A 17,269-nucleotide genomic window follows, 5' to 3' on the forward strand; every position below is an offset into this window, starting at 1 on the left:
CCCCTCCCCCCTCCCCCCCACATGTACTGTCCTCGTCGTTTTTTGTTTTGTTTTATTGTTTTATGTTTTTGTCAAAGCGTCTTTAAGTTTTCAGAAAAGCACCAAATAAAACCAACGTATTATTATTATTACTATTCATGATTTTGTTATTTCACCGTCCATATTAACGGGTTTAAGATGTCTGATCACATCTGTTGCAGCAGCTCTTAAACACCGGCGAAAAGCAGGATTGTTCATTTTTTTACCGTGAGCCTTTCCAGCGTTTGGACAGAATATACTGAATAGGAAATGTGGATGGTTATATTGATATAGAACACATCTTCATCCAGTTTCAGTGTCTATAGATTTAGAATATGTCAGGATCATGGAAAAAATATTCAAAACATTTAAAAATAAAAATGTACTGTATCAATTTCTGAGTTAATTTAAAGTCAGAATGTGAAACATTTGACACATAAATACAGAAGAAATCAAGTATATCCTGTAAATGTCTCTGAGTCATGACTGTCTACAATGAGTGAGAAGCATGAGTCCCACCAGCTGTATTGTTGTCAGAGTCATGTTTACATGGACGGGACGGCCTTGTCTATAAAGCTGTTTTAGTCAAGGACTAGAGAAAAGAAGAAGAACATACTCACTGCTTATTTGGATGTCATGTAAGCATTTTTAGACCACGGTTATTCTGTGTAAATTTACATGCAATGTGAAGCGACAAGCTAACTCAAGAGCGCTAACATTGGCCTGCTAACACAACAATGCAGGACACAGGCAATTGCAGCTCGAGCAAAGGACGATTTTGTCCGCTGCCTGCGCTTAATTATATTGTGTTCTAATCGATAACTCCGTCATGTGAGCGTGAGTGGAGAGAGAGTGGGGTTGGAGGTGTGCCGCTGATGGAGAGAGGAGGCTTCAGAACAGCGGAGGTGTCGCCAAAATGTGTGGTTTGTTTTGGTTTCTGGCGCTAAAGGGCGACATCTGCTGGAAAAAAGTCCCACATTCTTCCTTTAATGTTAATATGAATTAAATCTGTGCAGCCTGTGTTGAAATAAGATCATACAAGTGATTTTTTTTAAGGCCAGTGTAAAGAGACTCATGCTGCTCATTGCTGTGTGAACTAGCACTACAGGTATTTGTTTTTCCAAAACAGTTCTGCTGCTTTAATTCTGATCTGTCATTTAAAAGTCCCTCATCTCAACTTAACAAAATACTAAATCAGCCCTTAAACTTTTTGCCACAGTCGAGATGAAATAAGTCCTCCATCACTTCATTCCCGTAAAACCCTAAAGCCTTATTTTTCTCACTGACAGGATGTGTCCGTGCGTGCATTTGGCTTTCCTCAGGCTCGCTTTGTAATTGCTCTTCAGGCGTAGAAACAAAGCAGGTAGATATGAAGAGATCACCCGGATATGAGAGCGTTAGCCTTTGAGAAGTGTTGATGTGCAGCGGGCACACATTCCTTCCTGCCATCGCTGTCATCCAGGCAGAGTGAGTGAGTGCACATCTGCAGGAAGACGGATAGTATCTTCCAGCACCATCAAACAGCTGCAGGTGACGACACATTTACAGCAGAGAGAAGCATTCCTGCCTTTAGTGGTGCGTGGTGTTTTCTTTGTCACGGCTATCAGAGGACTAGATACCAAGGAAGAGGGAGAAGCGTGACGGAGGAAAACACCTGTCAGTGTTCTCCTCCTACCGCAGCACAGAGAGGCAGATGAGTCTATTTGTTTAAGCAGAGCAGCACGAGGAGCTGTTTGGGTAGAATACCTTTGTGTTTTTTTTTTTTTTTTTAGGTCTGAAGACTTCCTGTGAAGAGCTTTCACTGTGTTTGGCTCACCTGAGGAGGAGGGTTACGTGAGGGCAAACAGGCTTTAGCACGCAGCTATCAAAGTTGTTGAGTTCTGTAAAATAATGACCTTCAACAGACACGAGTAACACGAAGCTAAAAGCAAACTTGATTTATGTTTACCAAAAAACATGTTCTCATTGGGCTAGACTCCACGACCTCCAGAGGAATAGATTGTGTGTCTTGACAACACGTTCTCACTCCCAGTTCATAAAGTACAGCAGCTTAGTCAGTGCCTCTACTCCTCATTATATGACACATCAATTAATTAAACAAGTTTAACCTTGAATAAATGTTGAAGTTTGATCATTTTGAGGCTCTAAATTGACTTTACCTTTGGATATGAGATCCTTATTTGTGTTTTTGAACATACACCCTGCAAAATATAATATCTTAAAAAGTGTATTTGTCTCATTTCTAGACAAAAATGTCTCGTCACACTAAATACAACGAGCAGGAGCCCCGTGTCCACCTAGCTTTTTTTCCGGGGCAGAGAAGCGCTGACTGTGCGCTCGGGAGTGTTTGCGTGACGCGTTTGTGCTCTTGAGAAGAACAGCACTGCCCGACCGTCCTGTCTCTACGACAACAGTCTGTTGACAACGGACGCTGTATGACCGACGCTGCTCTGTTTCTTTTTTTACTGCATGTTTTATGTTTGCGATCAGACACGGAGCAAAGAGGACGTGAGTACAAGACACGATCCGTAGGAGGCTAAAATACAAGGAAATATCTTACATTTTGAAAAGAGCAGCCGTGACGTCAACGGCGCCTTTCTGAAAAGTTGAAAGATGTTCAACTTGAGCGCTCGGGAGCGGCCGCACAAAAACGGCATGGCACTTGTAAAAAAAGATAATGGGCTCTGCTCTTTTTATCCAGGCGGTTGCTTTCTGCTGCGAACGCTCTCTACACAATGAAAACAACTGAAAAAACCGCCAGGTGGACTCGGGGCCTAAAAATAGCTTCCAGTGCGGCTAGTGAAATAAAGTTCCTTTAAATAAGAAGTACTATCACTCAAATCTCACTAACTACACTTGGTAAGAGTGAAGTTTCTGCAGTGTGTTAGTTAACTAGCACACTCTTAAAAACTCCTCAGCTTGTGAATACTAGCTGAGGTATGGAACCTAACCACCATTACCAAGGTTACCTGACTTAAAAAAATAAGCTTCTTGAAAGTCCCAGTTCTGTGTGACCCATCAATAACCCCAGACCTCTTCATACCTCGTGATGTGATGATAATCACGCATCAACACAAGGAGCCGGAGGACAGAGGACAGAAATGACGCTAGTTGGGTAACTACAGCTCCTCCTCTGCTGCTGTGTTTGGCATCTTGCATGTGAAAAGCAGACTGCCTGGAAACAGGACGCTGATGTCTGACAGCTCCGAGGTATGAATGAATGTAAGTGAATGTTGTGATTAATGACGGTTTGATAAGTGCCAGAGTTCTCATTGAAACTTAATACACTTAAATCAAAAGCTGGAAGGCAACGAAGCGCTTTAAAAGTGAACCATCCCGCCCATCCAGTCTGGAGGAACTGATGGACGTCTTTTCAGATCTGACACAACTGTCAACAGAATCATCATTTGTCTGTCAAGTTTAAACGGTTAAAGGGCGTTTTCACCAAGGCACGATTGTTTCTTATCATGCCTGATCACAATTGCTGCCACCCCCCCCCCCCCCCCCCCCCCCTTCCCTGCGCTCACTTCAGTAACTTTGTTCAGTAAACAAGTACACTTGTGTATGTACACAGTCCGATACAGCAGGGGGCAGTATGCACATAGTTGGTTTGAAAAACCAGCATAAAGCTGAAAAACAGAAGACGCAACCATGGCAACCACCCCAAGGCTGAGTACCATCCTGCTAACTGTGGATGTTTTAGTTATTTCTGAGACGCCAACAACGACCCTCTTCCTACTTCCACATCTACCGTGCAGCTCAGAGGATGAAACGGGCCCGTTTGGAAATATGTCATATAGCGGTCCACTTCCTTGTTTGAGCACGGTTACATTCACATCTCCCGCAGACCGTGCTCGATGAAACGTGGCATCCTGGCCCCCAGGTCCCTAGAGTGAAACTGACCATAGTCCCTCCTGTTTAAGAATCATTCTTTAGTAATTGCTAAGTTTGATTTCGATATATAAAAGTCTAATATTTGATGTTGGTGCATATCTGACCAACAGTCAACAACAATAATCATCATTTTAATCACCCAAAAAAAAATAGAAAAGCAGCCTCAGTGTGACATGCTGAACAAGAGATGTGACATTTCTCCAGGATGCAATGACCTCCAGATTCATCTACTCAAGATAAAAGTAGCTGATTAATCTTTCCAATTTATTTCCATGTTAGAATCATTATATTAGTAATGGAAAGCTGAGTCGACTTCATTATTTACTCTGCACACCCGAGCTGAAGGCATGATGTGAACTTAAGCAGATTCATTATCTATTTGAAAGCTATGGTGGAAAGCAAACTTGCACTCTGCACAGAATGTAAGTAATTAAACTTCGTTATTGCCATTAAAAGAAGTCAATGACAAGAAGTCGATCTGCTCAGTCCTCATTTGTTTATCTTTTTTAAGAAATGTTTGGATCATTTGGATTTACTCAAAGTGCAACGAGCTAAACTTTTCAACATGCGACATCTTGCAAAGTAAAAAAAAAAGAAGATATTTAATCTTTGCTTCCTGGTCCACGTTTGATCCCAATCATTAAACTATTTGAACATGCTGCTGTGTTTAATCATTCTGTCAGAAACAGAAAAGCAGGAGTGTAAATGTCACCTCCCTATAGAAGTCATAAAGGAGCCTGACGCCGCAGTAAAAGCTGCGTGACTTCACTGTGCATGAGTCTGTCTTTTCCATTGAGTGAACATAAATACAGTGATATTACTATGCACATCAAAGCACATAAAAACTATCGTCCCTGACCGACTTACTGCACATCAATCGTTCACATTTTTACAGCTGCAGGAAGAAAAACAGAGAAGAGAGGGGGGGGGGGGGGGGAATGTCTGAGTGAGCGCAGAAACAAGAGAGCACGAGAGGGTGAGCCAGCTCTCCGAGCAGAGACAAAGTGAGTGTATAAGTTCATATCAAATTCAGCGCTCCCTGGACTACGATAAAAGGCCGCAGAGAGGAAGTGACGGTCATTAACATTCCTCCTCACTTTCTTTCTTCACATTTTGATTTCCTCCTGGACTGGAGCGAGGACAGGGGACTGGGAGGGGACACAAAGAGTCCGCCTCGACTCATATGACTTCGGATTCTCATTTCTCATCAAAATGTAATTCTCTATGTACGATATTGAATCTTCTCCAAACTTCAAAAATGTTTTGGGTTGGTTTAAATTCATTGAACAGCTGCTTATATAGCAACAGAACAAAGAGCCAGTGGTTATATTTTTAAAAAAGGAACGAAAAGTGAACCTGGTATTCCTGCTGTAGCTGTGTACAAATTATATCCATAACTGTATTGATATATGTAAAAAAAATAATAAAAAAAAAAAAAAATTCCAAGACACCCACTGTAAGGTAATTTCTTGTAATTTCTAGTTACAATAAATTGCACCGGTCCTCTCTCTTTAGTGAAAAATATGACAGAACAGATTTATGTTTTCAGTACTTTTTGAATCCAATAATCATTAGAATTATGGAGATCGTTTTGTTTCAAGAATCATTTTCAGGTTTTTAACAAATACAGATCATTTATGAGGGCTGGCACCATTAACTAGTTCAGTGTTTCTCAAATGGGGGTACGTGGGAGTACTGCAAGGGGTACGTGACAAATGTCGTTAAAAAAAAGTTGCACCACAACAAACCATTATAATGATTTCTAGGAAAATCCATTCAAGACAAATTAATTAACACCACATGTTCTCTACGCAACATTTAATAGGGCACTATTTCCAATTTGAGGATATTCATTTATAATATAGTTTGCATTATGTATGAATGTATGAAGACTCTTTTTCCAAATTATTTCCTGAAAAATGTTCTTGGCCGGACAAAGGGGTACTTGGCTGAAAGAAATTCTGAAAGGGGGTACACAAGCCAAAAAAGTTAGAGAACCCCTGAACTAGTTAATCCTGATTAATTAAGGACAGAAAGTAATGCTTTCATTTTTTTAAATCACAGGTTTTTTTTGTCCCTTTTGGTGCACGATGGAGAAACCTCCTCAGTGTCTCCCTGTAGTCACAGTGATGGAAAAGAACGACACTGCTGCGTCTTTGAACGTCTCATTTCATTAAACTTAGACGGCTCATATGACGAGTCAAAAGTAATATCCTAATGACATCGAGCCTTCACTCTCTTACCCTTCACTTTGAGATGTTTTACGCCACTTAATGTCGTTACCTTCAATCCACCACAAGGTCCTTACTTTATTTCAAAATAAAAGCAGGGTTGAAGTAAATTACTCTCAGCTTAAGACAGTAAAAGCCTGACCACTTTTATTTTGAAGTGCTAAATAATGGGATTTCAAACATTTGTAAAAAAAAAAAAAAAAAGAACTATCTGAATTCAGCAATTAAAATGTGTAATCATCTGACAGCCCTAGATTTTTTATTTTTTTTTGCAAAAAAATCCTTATTTACCCTAAAGCTATGACATCATTGTGACCACGGCCCTGACTTGGAGAAAGTTTGCCTGAAGAAAGACCTGCTGTTAAAGCGAGTCAGTGTTCAGCATTATTTATTTTGACAAACGCACCTTTTAAAGCATTACTTGAGTGCTGAGCCAAGAATGACTTCTAGTTTGTGAAATTAAATGTACCTTAGTTAATGTAACTTAAGAAATCTCTCATTTAAACTGGATCCTTATGTGTTCATTCAAACATCGTCAAACACTTCAGCTCCACCCTCTTCACCCTCCCTGACCTGTGGACAGAATAACTTTCTATCATGAAGAGACGTGGCACATCACGGAGTGGGCACTGTTGACCTTACTGTCAGTAATCTGCGGTGTGACTCAAACTTTTGAGATTAGAGGCACATTTCAGGAACATCCTCCTGAGACACCGACTGTAATCACTCAGACAGCCTACGGTATGCAATGACTATAGATCGCAGTGGGAGCATATATTAGAGGTCCGGTGTGTAGAGGGCTTTAGTTAGCAGGATGCATCTCCGCAGAAGCTGCTCTACTTTGTGATTCCAGCTGATCAGACAGCTGGAGTTTGACATAAATCACTTGCCTGACGCTGCTTTAAAAAAATTCCCTGTGGAAAAGAGACAAAGTCCCCCCGCGCCCTCTGCGGTCTCCCCTGCAGATGTGTGCCTGGGGCAAACAGTGGCACACATCTGTGGGGAACCCCGTCGCTGCCACCGTGCCCTTTTCCTGCCATATGTGCTAAATGTCTCAAAGCAGAGTCACACACACACACACACACACACACACACACACTCATACTGCAGGAAGGGGGAGTCTACACACTGACCCACAGCCGCCCCAAATGTTACAAATTACATTTCCCACCATACCTACATCTGCACAAACAGTGACACACACACACACACACACACACATGCAAAACTCTTCATTCAACAGTTTACTTACTTATTCCACGCTTGTCTGAGCTTCTTGGCGCTGTAAACCGTAAAGCGGTCTGTAATGACACAGAAACACAACAATTCAGTCACTTCAATTAATACTAACTAATTATTCACATTTCATCAATATTCCACATTTATTTCATCCCATAGATGCGTCACAATAAAAAAAGCTGGATAAAACAAAGTTGTACTGATGGATCACAAACAATCATCACCTCTTAACAAACAAACAAACAAACAAACAAACCCGTTTACCTGAACGACAGAGAACATGGCCGTTCTTTATAACAAGCCCACAACAGAAACTAAACAGATTTAGTAGATTGAATAACAGGTCTGTCTGCTTCTTATCATATGTCACAGTTTCACCATAAACACTTTCTTATAAGCATGTGTTAGCATCATATTAGCTCTTTATTAGCCATTATTATTAATGCCTAATTCTGCATGACGATATTCTACATAATAATCGCATTCTGAATTTAAAAGGCTGAGCAAATCATCACGATTGAAATGGATGCACAACTTAATCCTTATATGATCAATAATCAGTAATAAGATGGTTATTGAAGGGAAATCTTTAATGTCTAAGTAGTTATGGAATATAGCCGTGCAGAGTAAGGCGTGAATATGAGCTTTACAGTTTCTAGAAATGAGCCAACATGCTTCTTGTATTTATACAAATAAGCAACATGTTAATGTTCAATCAGTGTCACTTCATATTTGGTAAACTCTTTTGCTGTTGATTGTTTGCTGAACATGCTAACTCAACCTTTTGTTCAGATGACTTCAGCATAAAACATTTACAACTTGAGTCATTTTGATTCTGCTGCTTCCATTTTAGAAAACTCAACTCTAGATTGACAAGTGTTGCTGCAAAATAAAGGCACGAGATGAAAACAAATGTTTTTACACATAATATGACAACAATTGTTTTTTAAATATTTTTTGCAGGGAGCAATGAGTAGTATGTGTGAGAGTGCCGCAGGGATTTAGTATTTCAGTAGGCCACCCCAGACGGTTTGTCGACAAAAAGTCTATGGGGTTTGTTTTTTCATTGGATTTTTCCATTATTGCTGAAAATGAGCTCTGTGATGAAAATGAGTTTATGACACTTTCAGGTTTTGTCCAATCTCCACAATTGAACACCACTTTCATAATTCCTGAAGTGTAAACGTAATCAGAGACAGTTGAATGCTAATGTTAAGGCTATAAAGAAACTACTACACCACGGGCGTCACAGACACTGAGCTTCCAACCAGTAGATATGTACCAAATTTCCCACTGGGAATTAATAAAGTATTTCTGAATCTGATTCTGAGATGTGTTTCTGTGAGTTTCCATGTTGGAAGTGATGATGTTTAAGGTTACCGACACACTCTGTCGTCCGACTTAACCCCCTTTTGTTAGTCGTGAAAGTGTGTGGGACACTTCCAGATCTTTTTTATGTCATAGATTGTTTTTGTTTTTTTTAATCACTTAAGCCTATGTTAACCACAGAGCTTATTACGAGCATCTAACCAAAAAAAAAACTAATTTGTAAATCCCATAACCGTCTAGATGATGGACGCAGGAGTGCTAAAATGCTAGCTCATTTCCAGGTTTTAAAGATTTAGATTTTTGTGCCTTTAATAAAGAGACAGGACAGTGGATAGAGTTGGAAATCAGGGAGAGAGAGAGAGTAGGTAATGACATGCAGGAAAGGAGCCAGAGGCTGGATTTGAACCTGGGCCGCCCGCTTGGAGGACTACAGCCTCCATACATGGGGCGTGCCCACTAACCATTGCGCCACCAGCGCCCCTATTTCTGGGTTTTAAGACTCGTTTACTACGGCAGCGTGACGGATTAGTGGGTAGCTCTCGAGTATTACCGTCTGAGGTGTGTACATGTGCTTCATTATTTTCAAAAGGGGGTTTGGTGAGGGAGCCCTCTCCATATTTCCACTGCTATGTTTATTATGCTGGGAGTGTGTGAAGCTCTGCGGTGTTGTCTTAATCTCAGCCAAAACTGCCATGTGGACACACAGTCGGGCGGAGCTGCCAACAGACCAGCCACCACACAAGCTAGCCAACCACCCAGAGAGCTAGTCCACCTCCCACACTGCCAGCCTAATCCGACCAGCCAACCACCCAACAGCCTTTCAGTTTCAGCCTTCCAGCCTGCCAGCTTGCCAGCAGAGGGTCCAGTTGCCCAGTTCAGTGCCGGAGCTGGTCTGAACTGGAAAAACAGGAGGTCAGGGCTGCCAGCTGACGAACCCAGAAATATATAGAGTGGAGGTGAGAGGAGAAGGACATTATAGGACGGCTGGTCTATTTTGGTCCTTTCTATGATGTCACTATTGAGTAATAGTGAGGATGGTAAAGGGAACAAATTGACGTGTGTGTGTGTGTGTGTGTGTGTGTGTGTAAAAACAATAACTCTGAGCTGCAAGTGTAAAAACTGACATGAAGTCAGGTTGTGCTGATGTGTGAACGCAGCAGGAAATATTTAGACAAATTTACTGGGAGGGAGAATGTTTAAATCACCTAACCAGCGTGCAACCAGCAGATCTCTGTGCACATACTGAAACAGCTTCATTATGTTTTCTGTTCACCAGTGTGTACCTCTCCGCTCTGTTAGTGATATCGTGAAAACCTTGCATATGATATGCAGGCAAAAACTGTCAACATAGCTTTGTACTCTTTTGCTTCAGCCTCCATTTTTGCGTCATTCGTGTTACTTTCCTGCCTTCCCCTCTGCCCCTCCCGTCCAGTAGGGACAGGCGGTGAGGTGCACGTGTGAAGGAGTAACTCAGGACGAGTTTTTTCCTAAATTTTCTAGACATTTTGAGGAGCATATGTGAAAATGCATACAGATTACTTTTTTTTCCTGCCAATCAAACTATGTGCTTTACAGGTGTCGAATAAGTGGATCATATACAACACGGTATAGCAATCTGTAAGCACTAACTTTATCTCTAAACAGGCTTTTAAAGAGGTAAACAATCATTATTAAAAACTTGAATGCATTTGAGGATTTATAGTCCTCAACACCACTCCAAGCTGACTTCATATGTCGTTCTACAAAAAGTCATATCTGCCTTCACACTTTGTAGACTGCTGGAGAAACGTCTCTGATAGTCTAGTACAGGGGACGGGCAACTTTGGTCACAGCAAGGGCCACGTTCATTTAATTCTCACCGCCAGGGGGCCAAATTATAGAATTCAAAAAACGATTACAGTCAATTATGTCTCAAATTTAACTCAACATATACCAGTGATCATAAATTGTTATGGACATTTTTCTGGTTTTCATGATTTCATGGCAGATTTTGTCATATTTTCTTCATGTTTCCAATTAATTGATGCGTGAAAATTGCACTGAGGGCCATGTTGAAGGGTTGATGGGGGCCGCATGTGGCCCCCGGGATGCCAGTTTCCCACCCCTGGTCTAGTATCACCAACTAAGGTGTCTAATACCCAGAATCAGAATCAGCTTTATTGGCCAGGTATGCTTAAACACACAAGGAATTTTACTTTGGTAAACTGTGCCCTCTTTGTACAAAGGTATAATATTAAACATCAACAATAAACACAAAAAAAGTGTGCGCATATGATAATTTACGGTAATTTAACGGTATTTTACAATAATTTAATACGGTTCACAATGAGGATAGTTTTATACCGTATTCTGAGCATCATAAATATGTGTGCAGAGACTCAGAGCTGGCTGAATCACACGATGTCCTGCAGAATGTGGAAAGTAAAGCACATTGGATTAAACCACTTTTCAAAAAGTTGTATCCAGTAAGCAAAAAAAAAAACAAACAAAGACAACCAAAGATTTCCGTATGTAGTGTGTGAGTCTACCTTCTGTGAAAGTAATGAAGACAGCAGAGTAAACGGAGACAGCTAAATGTCTGAATGTGAGGAAGTATCTCTGGAAGCTTTTCATAGCCACAAAAATGTTTTTTTTTTAAAATAAAGAAAATGTGCTGTCTCGACTCTGAGGGCAAACCACACAATCATGTCTGAAATCCAAACTTCATAAAATGTGTGGCCGAAAGATTGGGAAGAAAAAAATAATAGTATGGAAAGTATTCTGCATTGAGAGGATGTAGTGAATGTGAGGAAACATAAGCTGATGAGTGACACAGGCTGTGTGTTTAGTTGTGTGTGTGTGTGTGTGTGTGTGTGTGTGTGTGAGACAGTTAGCTCAGTAGAGCTCAGTGATGGTGTGGAAACGTATCCTCCATCAGAGGAGGTTTTCTACACTGATGCAACACTGCCCTCTGCTGTTAGCTGCAGACTCTGGAGTAAAGGGATTTGGGCAAGAGATGGTTATTTAAGGACAGAATTTTTAAACATAAAGAGAGTGATTTCCATCCAGTGAAATATTCTGTTATCCGAAGAGAGTCTGTCTTATTTATAACATTGTTAATGAACCGGGTGAAGATCCTTTCTTTCCCTGAGCTCACTAATCCATTAGATATGAATGAAAATGTGAGTAAAAACATGTACAGCTGCATTTCAATCACAAATGCATCATGACTTGTGGTGCTGCTTGACAGTCAGGGAACCAACTTTACAACGTTTTGTTGTAAACCCAGAAAAAGTTATGAAATCTGATCTTTGCAAAATCTACATTTGAATGCTTTAAATCAAAATCAGAATCAGATTTATTGGCCAGGTATGCTTACACACACACACACACACACACACACACACACACACACACACACACACACACACACACACACACACACACACACACACAGAATTTAACTTCAGTGAACTGTGCTCTCTTATGTACAGGTACAACATTAAACATCAACAATAAACATAATAAGAAAAGACTAATATTTACATGACTAAACATGAAACAGTGCAGTGGTGAATAGTGCAAAAGCATCAAATGAACATGAAATTAAATGTTGCCATCATCTGCCCAGGGTCAACAGATTAGCTAGTTAGCTAACTCTGGTAGCATCTTTCCTCTCCTGACATTAACCCTTTTCTGTTCACTGTCCCTGATTTAAATAAACTAATAAACTAAACCAACCAAGTCTCTGAGGACACTGGGGGCAAAGAAATATGCTGCAGAATGATTTGTAACTTGAGCTTGAATGTATTAATATCGCCCACCAATGCCCTGTGTTTCATATATCATTCAGTAAATACTATTATTTATTGTATACTTAAGATTGTGCTTCACTTTATTTTGAGCCACACTCACAAGTTTAGTTGAAGCGTAACCTCTCTGGTGACATCTCACTCTTCCAGTGAAGGTGCAGCTATAATAACATCAGATCTGTGAACAGATGCAACGCTCCGAGGCTGGACTCAGGCAAATCTACCCTGAGTGAGTGTGTGTGTGTGTGTGTGTGTGTGTGTGTGTGTGTGTGTGTGTGAGGCAGACAAGAGCCAACTGTAGCCATGGTCACAGGATGAGAGATTACATTTGTATGAGTTGTGTGTGCATGTGACCATGACAGTCAACCCCAGTAGGTCTCTAATTGGCCACTGGAGATAGGAGGCTGGGTCTCGTACAGCTTTGTGATGCCTCATTGCCCCCCTGCACCATCACTCTAACCCTCTTTATGTCCATCTTCGCCTGTCCCCTCTACTCTACTCCGGCTCCTCTTCCCTCCATAAGCTAACACTAATCTGCAGTCCCTCTATTCATGTTCTCTCTAAAAAGCCCTAATGAGCTCCCAGAGGGCGCGGCTGCCCTGGCAGAGCCGCCACCCCCACGCCTGCTGCTGCTGCTGCTGCTGCTGCTGCTGCTGCTGCTGCTGCATGAATGAAGTCAATTGAGCTCTGCCTCATTTTGGCAATCGTGTTGATTGTTGGATGTTTGAATCAAGCCATTAAAACAACTGTCAAAATGCGAGCATGGTAGTCTGTACTGTCTTCATACATCATCAGTTACTGTGTTGGTAGTAACTTAGTTTGGGCTGGAAGCTTAGTGGTCAGTGCACGAGGCCAAAGCATGGAGGCTAAAGTTCTCCAAGTGCCTGGGTTCGAATCCGACCTGTGTCTTTTCCGCATGTCATTGCGCACCCTGATTTCTGTCTCAATCCACTGTCCTATCTGTAATAAGGTGTCGAAAAGCCCCCCCCAAAAAATAAATGATTTATTTTAGAATATATTCTGGAAATAAAAAGTTTCCATCCTTACACTTGATCATTCAGATTGATGACTTAATGTGCTGTAAGAACTTTGATTCCATGCTAACCATTTTATGTAATGTGTATTCAAAGTTGGCTCAAACTTGTGTCATCATGCAGAAACTTTGAGTGACAGTGGACGCCATGTTCACCATTTAAATTGGGCTACATGTTTGTTGGTCATAAAAATAGGCCTCATGCTAACACTTGCTAACACATTTACCATGTTGTTGACTTCATGTTAATATTTCATAGATCACATTGCAGAGAGGTGGACCACCTCAGTCCACGCCCCCTCTTCAGTAACATGTATGGAGTTGAGTGTAGGGTAAAGTTTATACTTTATACGACACAATTCTGGAAACAATCGTTTCAGTTTCTTTAAGAAAATGTCCGTTTAGCCGACACTGTGTGACTTATTATGGTCTAGGATTAAAGATGTTAGTGAGGACTTTGTGTTGCAGTCACAGAGTGATCAATACTTTACAACATGGAGGGTCTCACCTGGTTTGAAGTGAGGCAGAGAGTTAACACTAGGCCAGGTTTCCTCAGACGGTGTACCAATGACCTGAAAGAGAGAACAAGAACATAAAGGAGAGAAAAAGTCAAGCAATAGAAAATAATACTTCTTTTTGTTGGATAGACTCAGATACATTTTTTATTCATAGGTACATTTTTGGGCTTTGTATGTCTTTATTTTAGAGATAGGACGATGGAGAGGGTCAGAAACTGGAGACAACACTCGCAACACGCAGGAAGGGAGCCACAGGTCAGATTTGAACTCGGGTCGCCTGCTTGGAGAGCTACAGCGTCCGTACATGGGGCGCACGCACTAACCACCCAGACTCCCTGAGTTTTGATAACAATCAAAACATGCATCTATGTAAATATGCTGGACTTAGCACATAAAAGCTAGATTTCATCCATAGTCCCAATGATGCAGGTCCTCAGAAAAAAACCAGAAAACAAATGTACAATTACAGGAACCCTCACAGGACAGACACAGGAAAGCACATGGACAAAGTTTGTGACAAAAGAAATATCAGACCCATATACAACATATACAATGATCTGGTTAAAAGCTTCTGGGAACAGGCACCAGAGGAAGAGACAGATGTTGAATATATGACAGGTTTGTTTGTTTATAACTGATGTTTGAGTTGTCTTTTAAAGGTGAGGTAGTTGTCACAGTCTCTGATATGTGCAGGCAATCTGTTCCATGGGCGTCTCTGACAGGCATCATAAATTCAGTTCTACGCCTCGGTGCATTACAGTCTCTGGTATTCATCGTGGTGTTGGCCTCTTTCTCCATATAATCATTTGATGGTGGGAGGGGGGGGGGCAAGCCCATTTTAAAACTTTAAAAAACAAGACGAACAACGATGAAAGTTTGGTAACTCTCACTGCTCTAAATATTGTTCTTACTAGGATTGCTACAGAGGAAATGATGACGTTCCCTGTCTATAATTTACAGACACCTGATGGGTTTTAACATGCTCGCAGGTTATAAAACCATGTTAAGTAATCACAAGCAATTCTTTGAATGACTTGAAGGTAACAAAGGGACTTGTAATATCCTTTGTTCTCAAATGTATACCCCTTATTCTGTAATGAATTATGTCAACACTCACAAAAAACTTTCATGTGAACTGTTTATATCGGTCATGTTCCATAACGATCATAACGGCTTGTCGGATAAGGAACATTAAACACGAGGTATGCTTGATAATATACAGTCGTTTAAATGATTCTTGTGTTGTTGGAGAGAAAGAGAAAGTGTGGAGTCAGAAACTTCCCTGAACAAAGGCGTCTCAGTACTTGTGCAATAGTCATGATAAGTTAATCTTTTTATGGAAATACTCGCTGAGTTCTCACGCACGCACGCACGCACGCAGCCTGGGTTTATGACGACGAAACCCAGAGCAAGCGGACATGCCTTCCACATGATCCATCACAGCTAAGCAGCATAATAGTTTCCAGATTGCTCGCTTGTCTCCGGACTGCAGCAATCTCCTACAGTAGAGCTGCTGCCCAGGGGAACTGTAAGATTTCTACTGTGTGTTAGACTGAAGTGCATTCAAGTGTGTCATGTTATCATTGAGATACATTAGTTTCAGATGGGACCTGATGGCATGGCAGAGAGACAAAGAAGAGGGATAATAAAAAGCAAAAGTTAAAGGAGTCCAGGAGTATGTTTCCATGACAGAGTATCTAGGCTAAACAAATCTCAGACCATGTGCTCAAACTTACAGGACCTAATTAATATCTACTGGAAAGCAGTGAAAGGTCAGAAGCTTGTTTGTCTTACGTTGGTCAGACTCAAACGTCAGTCATAGTTGAAGTAATACCAAAGCACAACCACTAGAGGGCAGTAAAGCACCACGAGGCCAAACACTGAAAGACTTCAATAAAACAGAACAAAGAAAGTTGACTTTGCAGACTCGGCTCGATCTTTTTCATTTCAAGTATCCATGTTTTCAGTTTACCTCGTGTTCTGATACAACTTTGATATTTTACTGAATGCTGCTGTGAGGAGTTTTGAGCTGGTAATGAAACATTATTGACTCTGAAGCTTAGTACAGGCACCGGTATTTATTTCAAACACGAAGCTTGATCACTTCTCCCTCTATATATTTTAATACCATTCACCCCGTCACAGAGTCAATGTCGGACGAGGAAGATTTACAGCATGCTGCAAAAACAGCCTTTTTCAAAAATGCCAAAAATCCCTTGTATATGCCCTTGTACTGTATATATCCCTTAGATTTGGGGGCGGCTGTGGCTCAGTTGGTAGCGTCAGCAGCCTATGGATGCTTTTGAATGGGATTAGTTACTTCTGTTGACTAAATAACAACCTCTGCCATCAGTGTGTGAATGTGTAGGTGTGACCTGCGGCGATGCAAAAGCTCTTTGAGTAGTCAGACGAAGAGAAAATAGCTATACAAGCTCAAGTCCGTTTACATTTAAATGAAAGAAGTCTTAAATTCTCAGCTAAAATCAGGACTAAGACATGTACAGGACAAGATCAGGCGCCAAAATCAACACAACCTTAAAGTCCCACACAGAAGCTTTAATAGCAGGTAAAAGACAAACACACAGGGGTTAAATGTTTTAGTAATGAAGGTCTTTAAATAATGCATTTTTTAGATACCATCTCTGGTTTGGAGTTTACTGGAGCATTGACAATATTGGTATTATACTTTTATTTTTTTTAATTCTAAGTATGAATGAGGCTGAGAAAAAGTTTACTTTTAAAGTGTCTTAATTTAATTGCAAAAAGTGACATTATTTCCACATTATTACGTGTAAGACTTGTGCTCCATAGACTGTAGCTCAATGTTGCTTAGTGCTCATGATGGATTTATGTCAGATCTTAAAAACGGTAGGGTCTTTTACCCGCTTTTTGTAAAGTGTCTCCAGATAAGATTTGTTATGAATTAGCGCTATACAAATAAAGATTGATTGATTGACCATAAATTACAGTATGTAAGATGCAGAGCTAACTGGACTTGACGTTTGTGAGTAGATTGTGTGCATATGGAACATTTTGAAAAGTAAAACAAGTTGCTTATTTTGCCTTTGATAAACAGCATAATGGTGCTCGTTTATTTTGGAGAATATAATACCCCCTTGAAAACGAGGCGATACACCTCAAGGGGTTAATCCTGATATAATTAAAAGTCCTTCTAGTATAAAAAAATACTTTTGACAATCAAAGACACGTTTTTTA

General features: G+C 40.7%; 2 protein-coding genes across 3 annotated transcripts in view; one reads left to right on the forward strand and one right to left on the reverse strand.

Annotated features, from left to right (window-relative positions):
* The window catches only part of nod1 (nucleotide-binding oligomerization domain containing 1), a 475,392-nt gene that overhangs the window by 210,013 nt on the left and 248,110 nt on the right, over positions 1–17,269 (forward strand). The window lies entirely within an intron of this gene.
* cdk14 (cyclin dependent kinase 14) overlaps positions 1–17,269 on the reverse strand; it is a 206,314-nt gene that overhangs the window by 58,155 nt on the left and 130,890 nt on the right. For both annotated transcript variants that reach the window (XM_061049639.1, XM_061049640.1), the window contains 2 exons: positions 14,044–14,107; positions 7,396–7,444 (listed from right to left, as the gene is read on the reverse strand). In XM_061049639.1, coding sequence (XP_060905622.1) covers positions 7,396–7,444; positions 14,044–14,107 — 113 coding nt within the window. The remainder of the gene's footprint in view (positions 1–7,395; positions 7,445–14,043; positions 14,108–17,269) is intronic.

Source organism: Labrus mixtus, chromosome 11, assembly GCF_963584025.1.
Source record: "Labrus mixtus chromosome 11, fLabMix1.1, whole genome shotgun sequence".
NCBI lineage: Eukaryota > Metazoa > Chordata > Actinopteri > Labriformes > Labridae > Labrus > Labrus mixtus.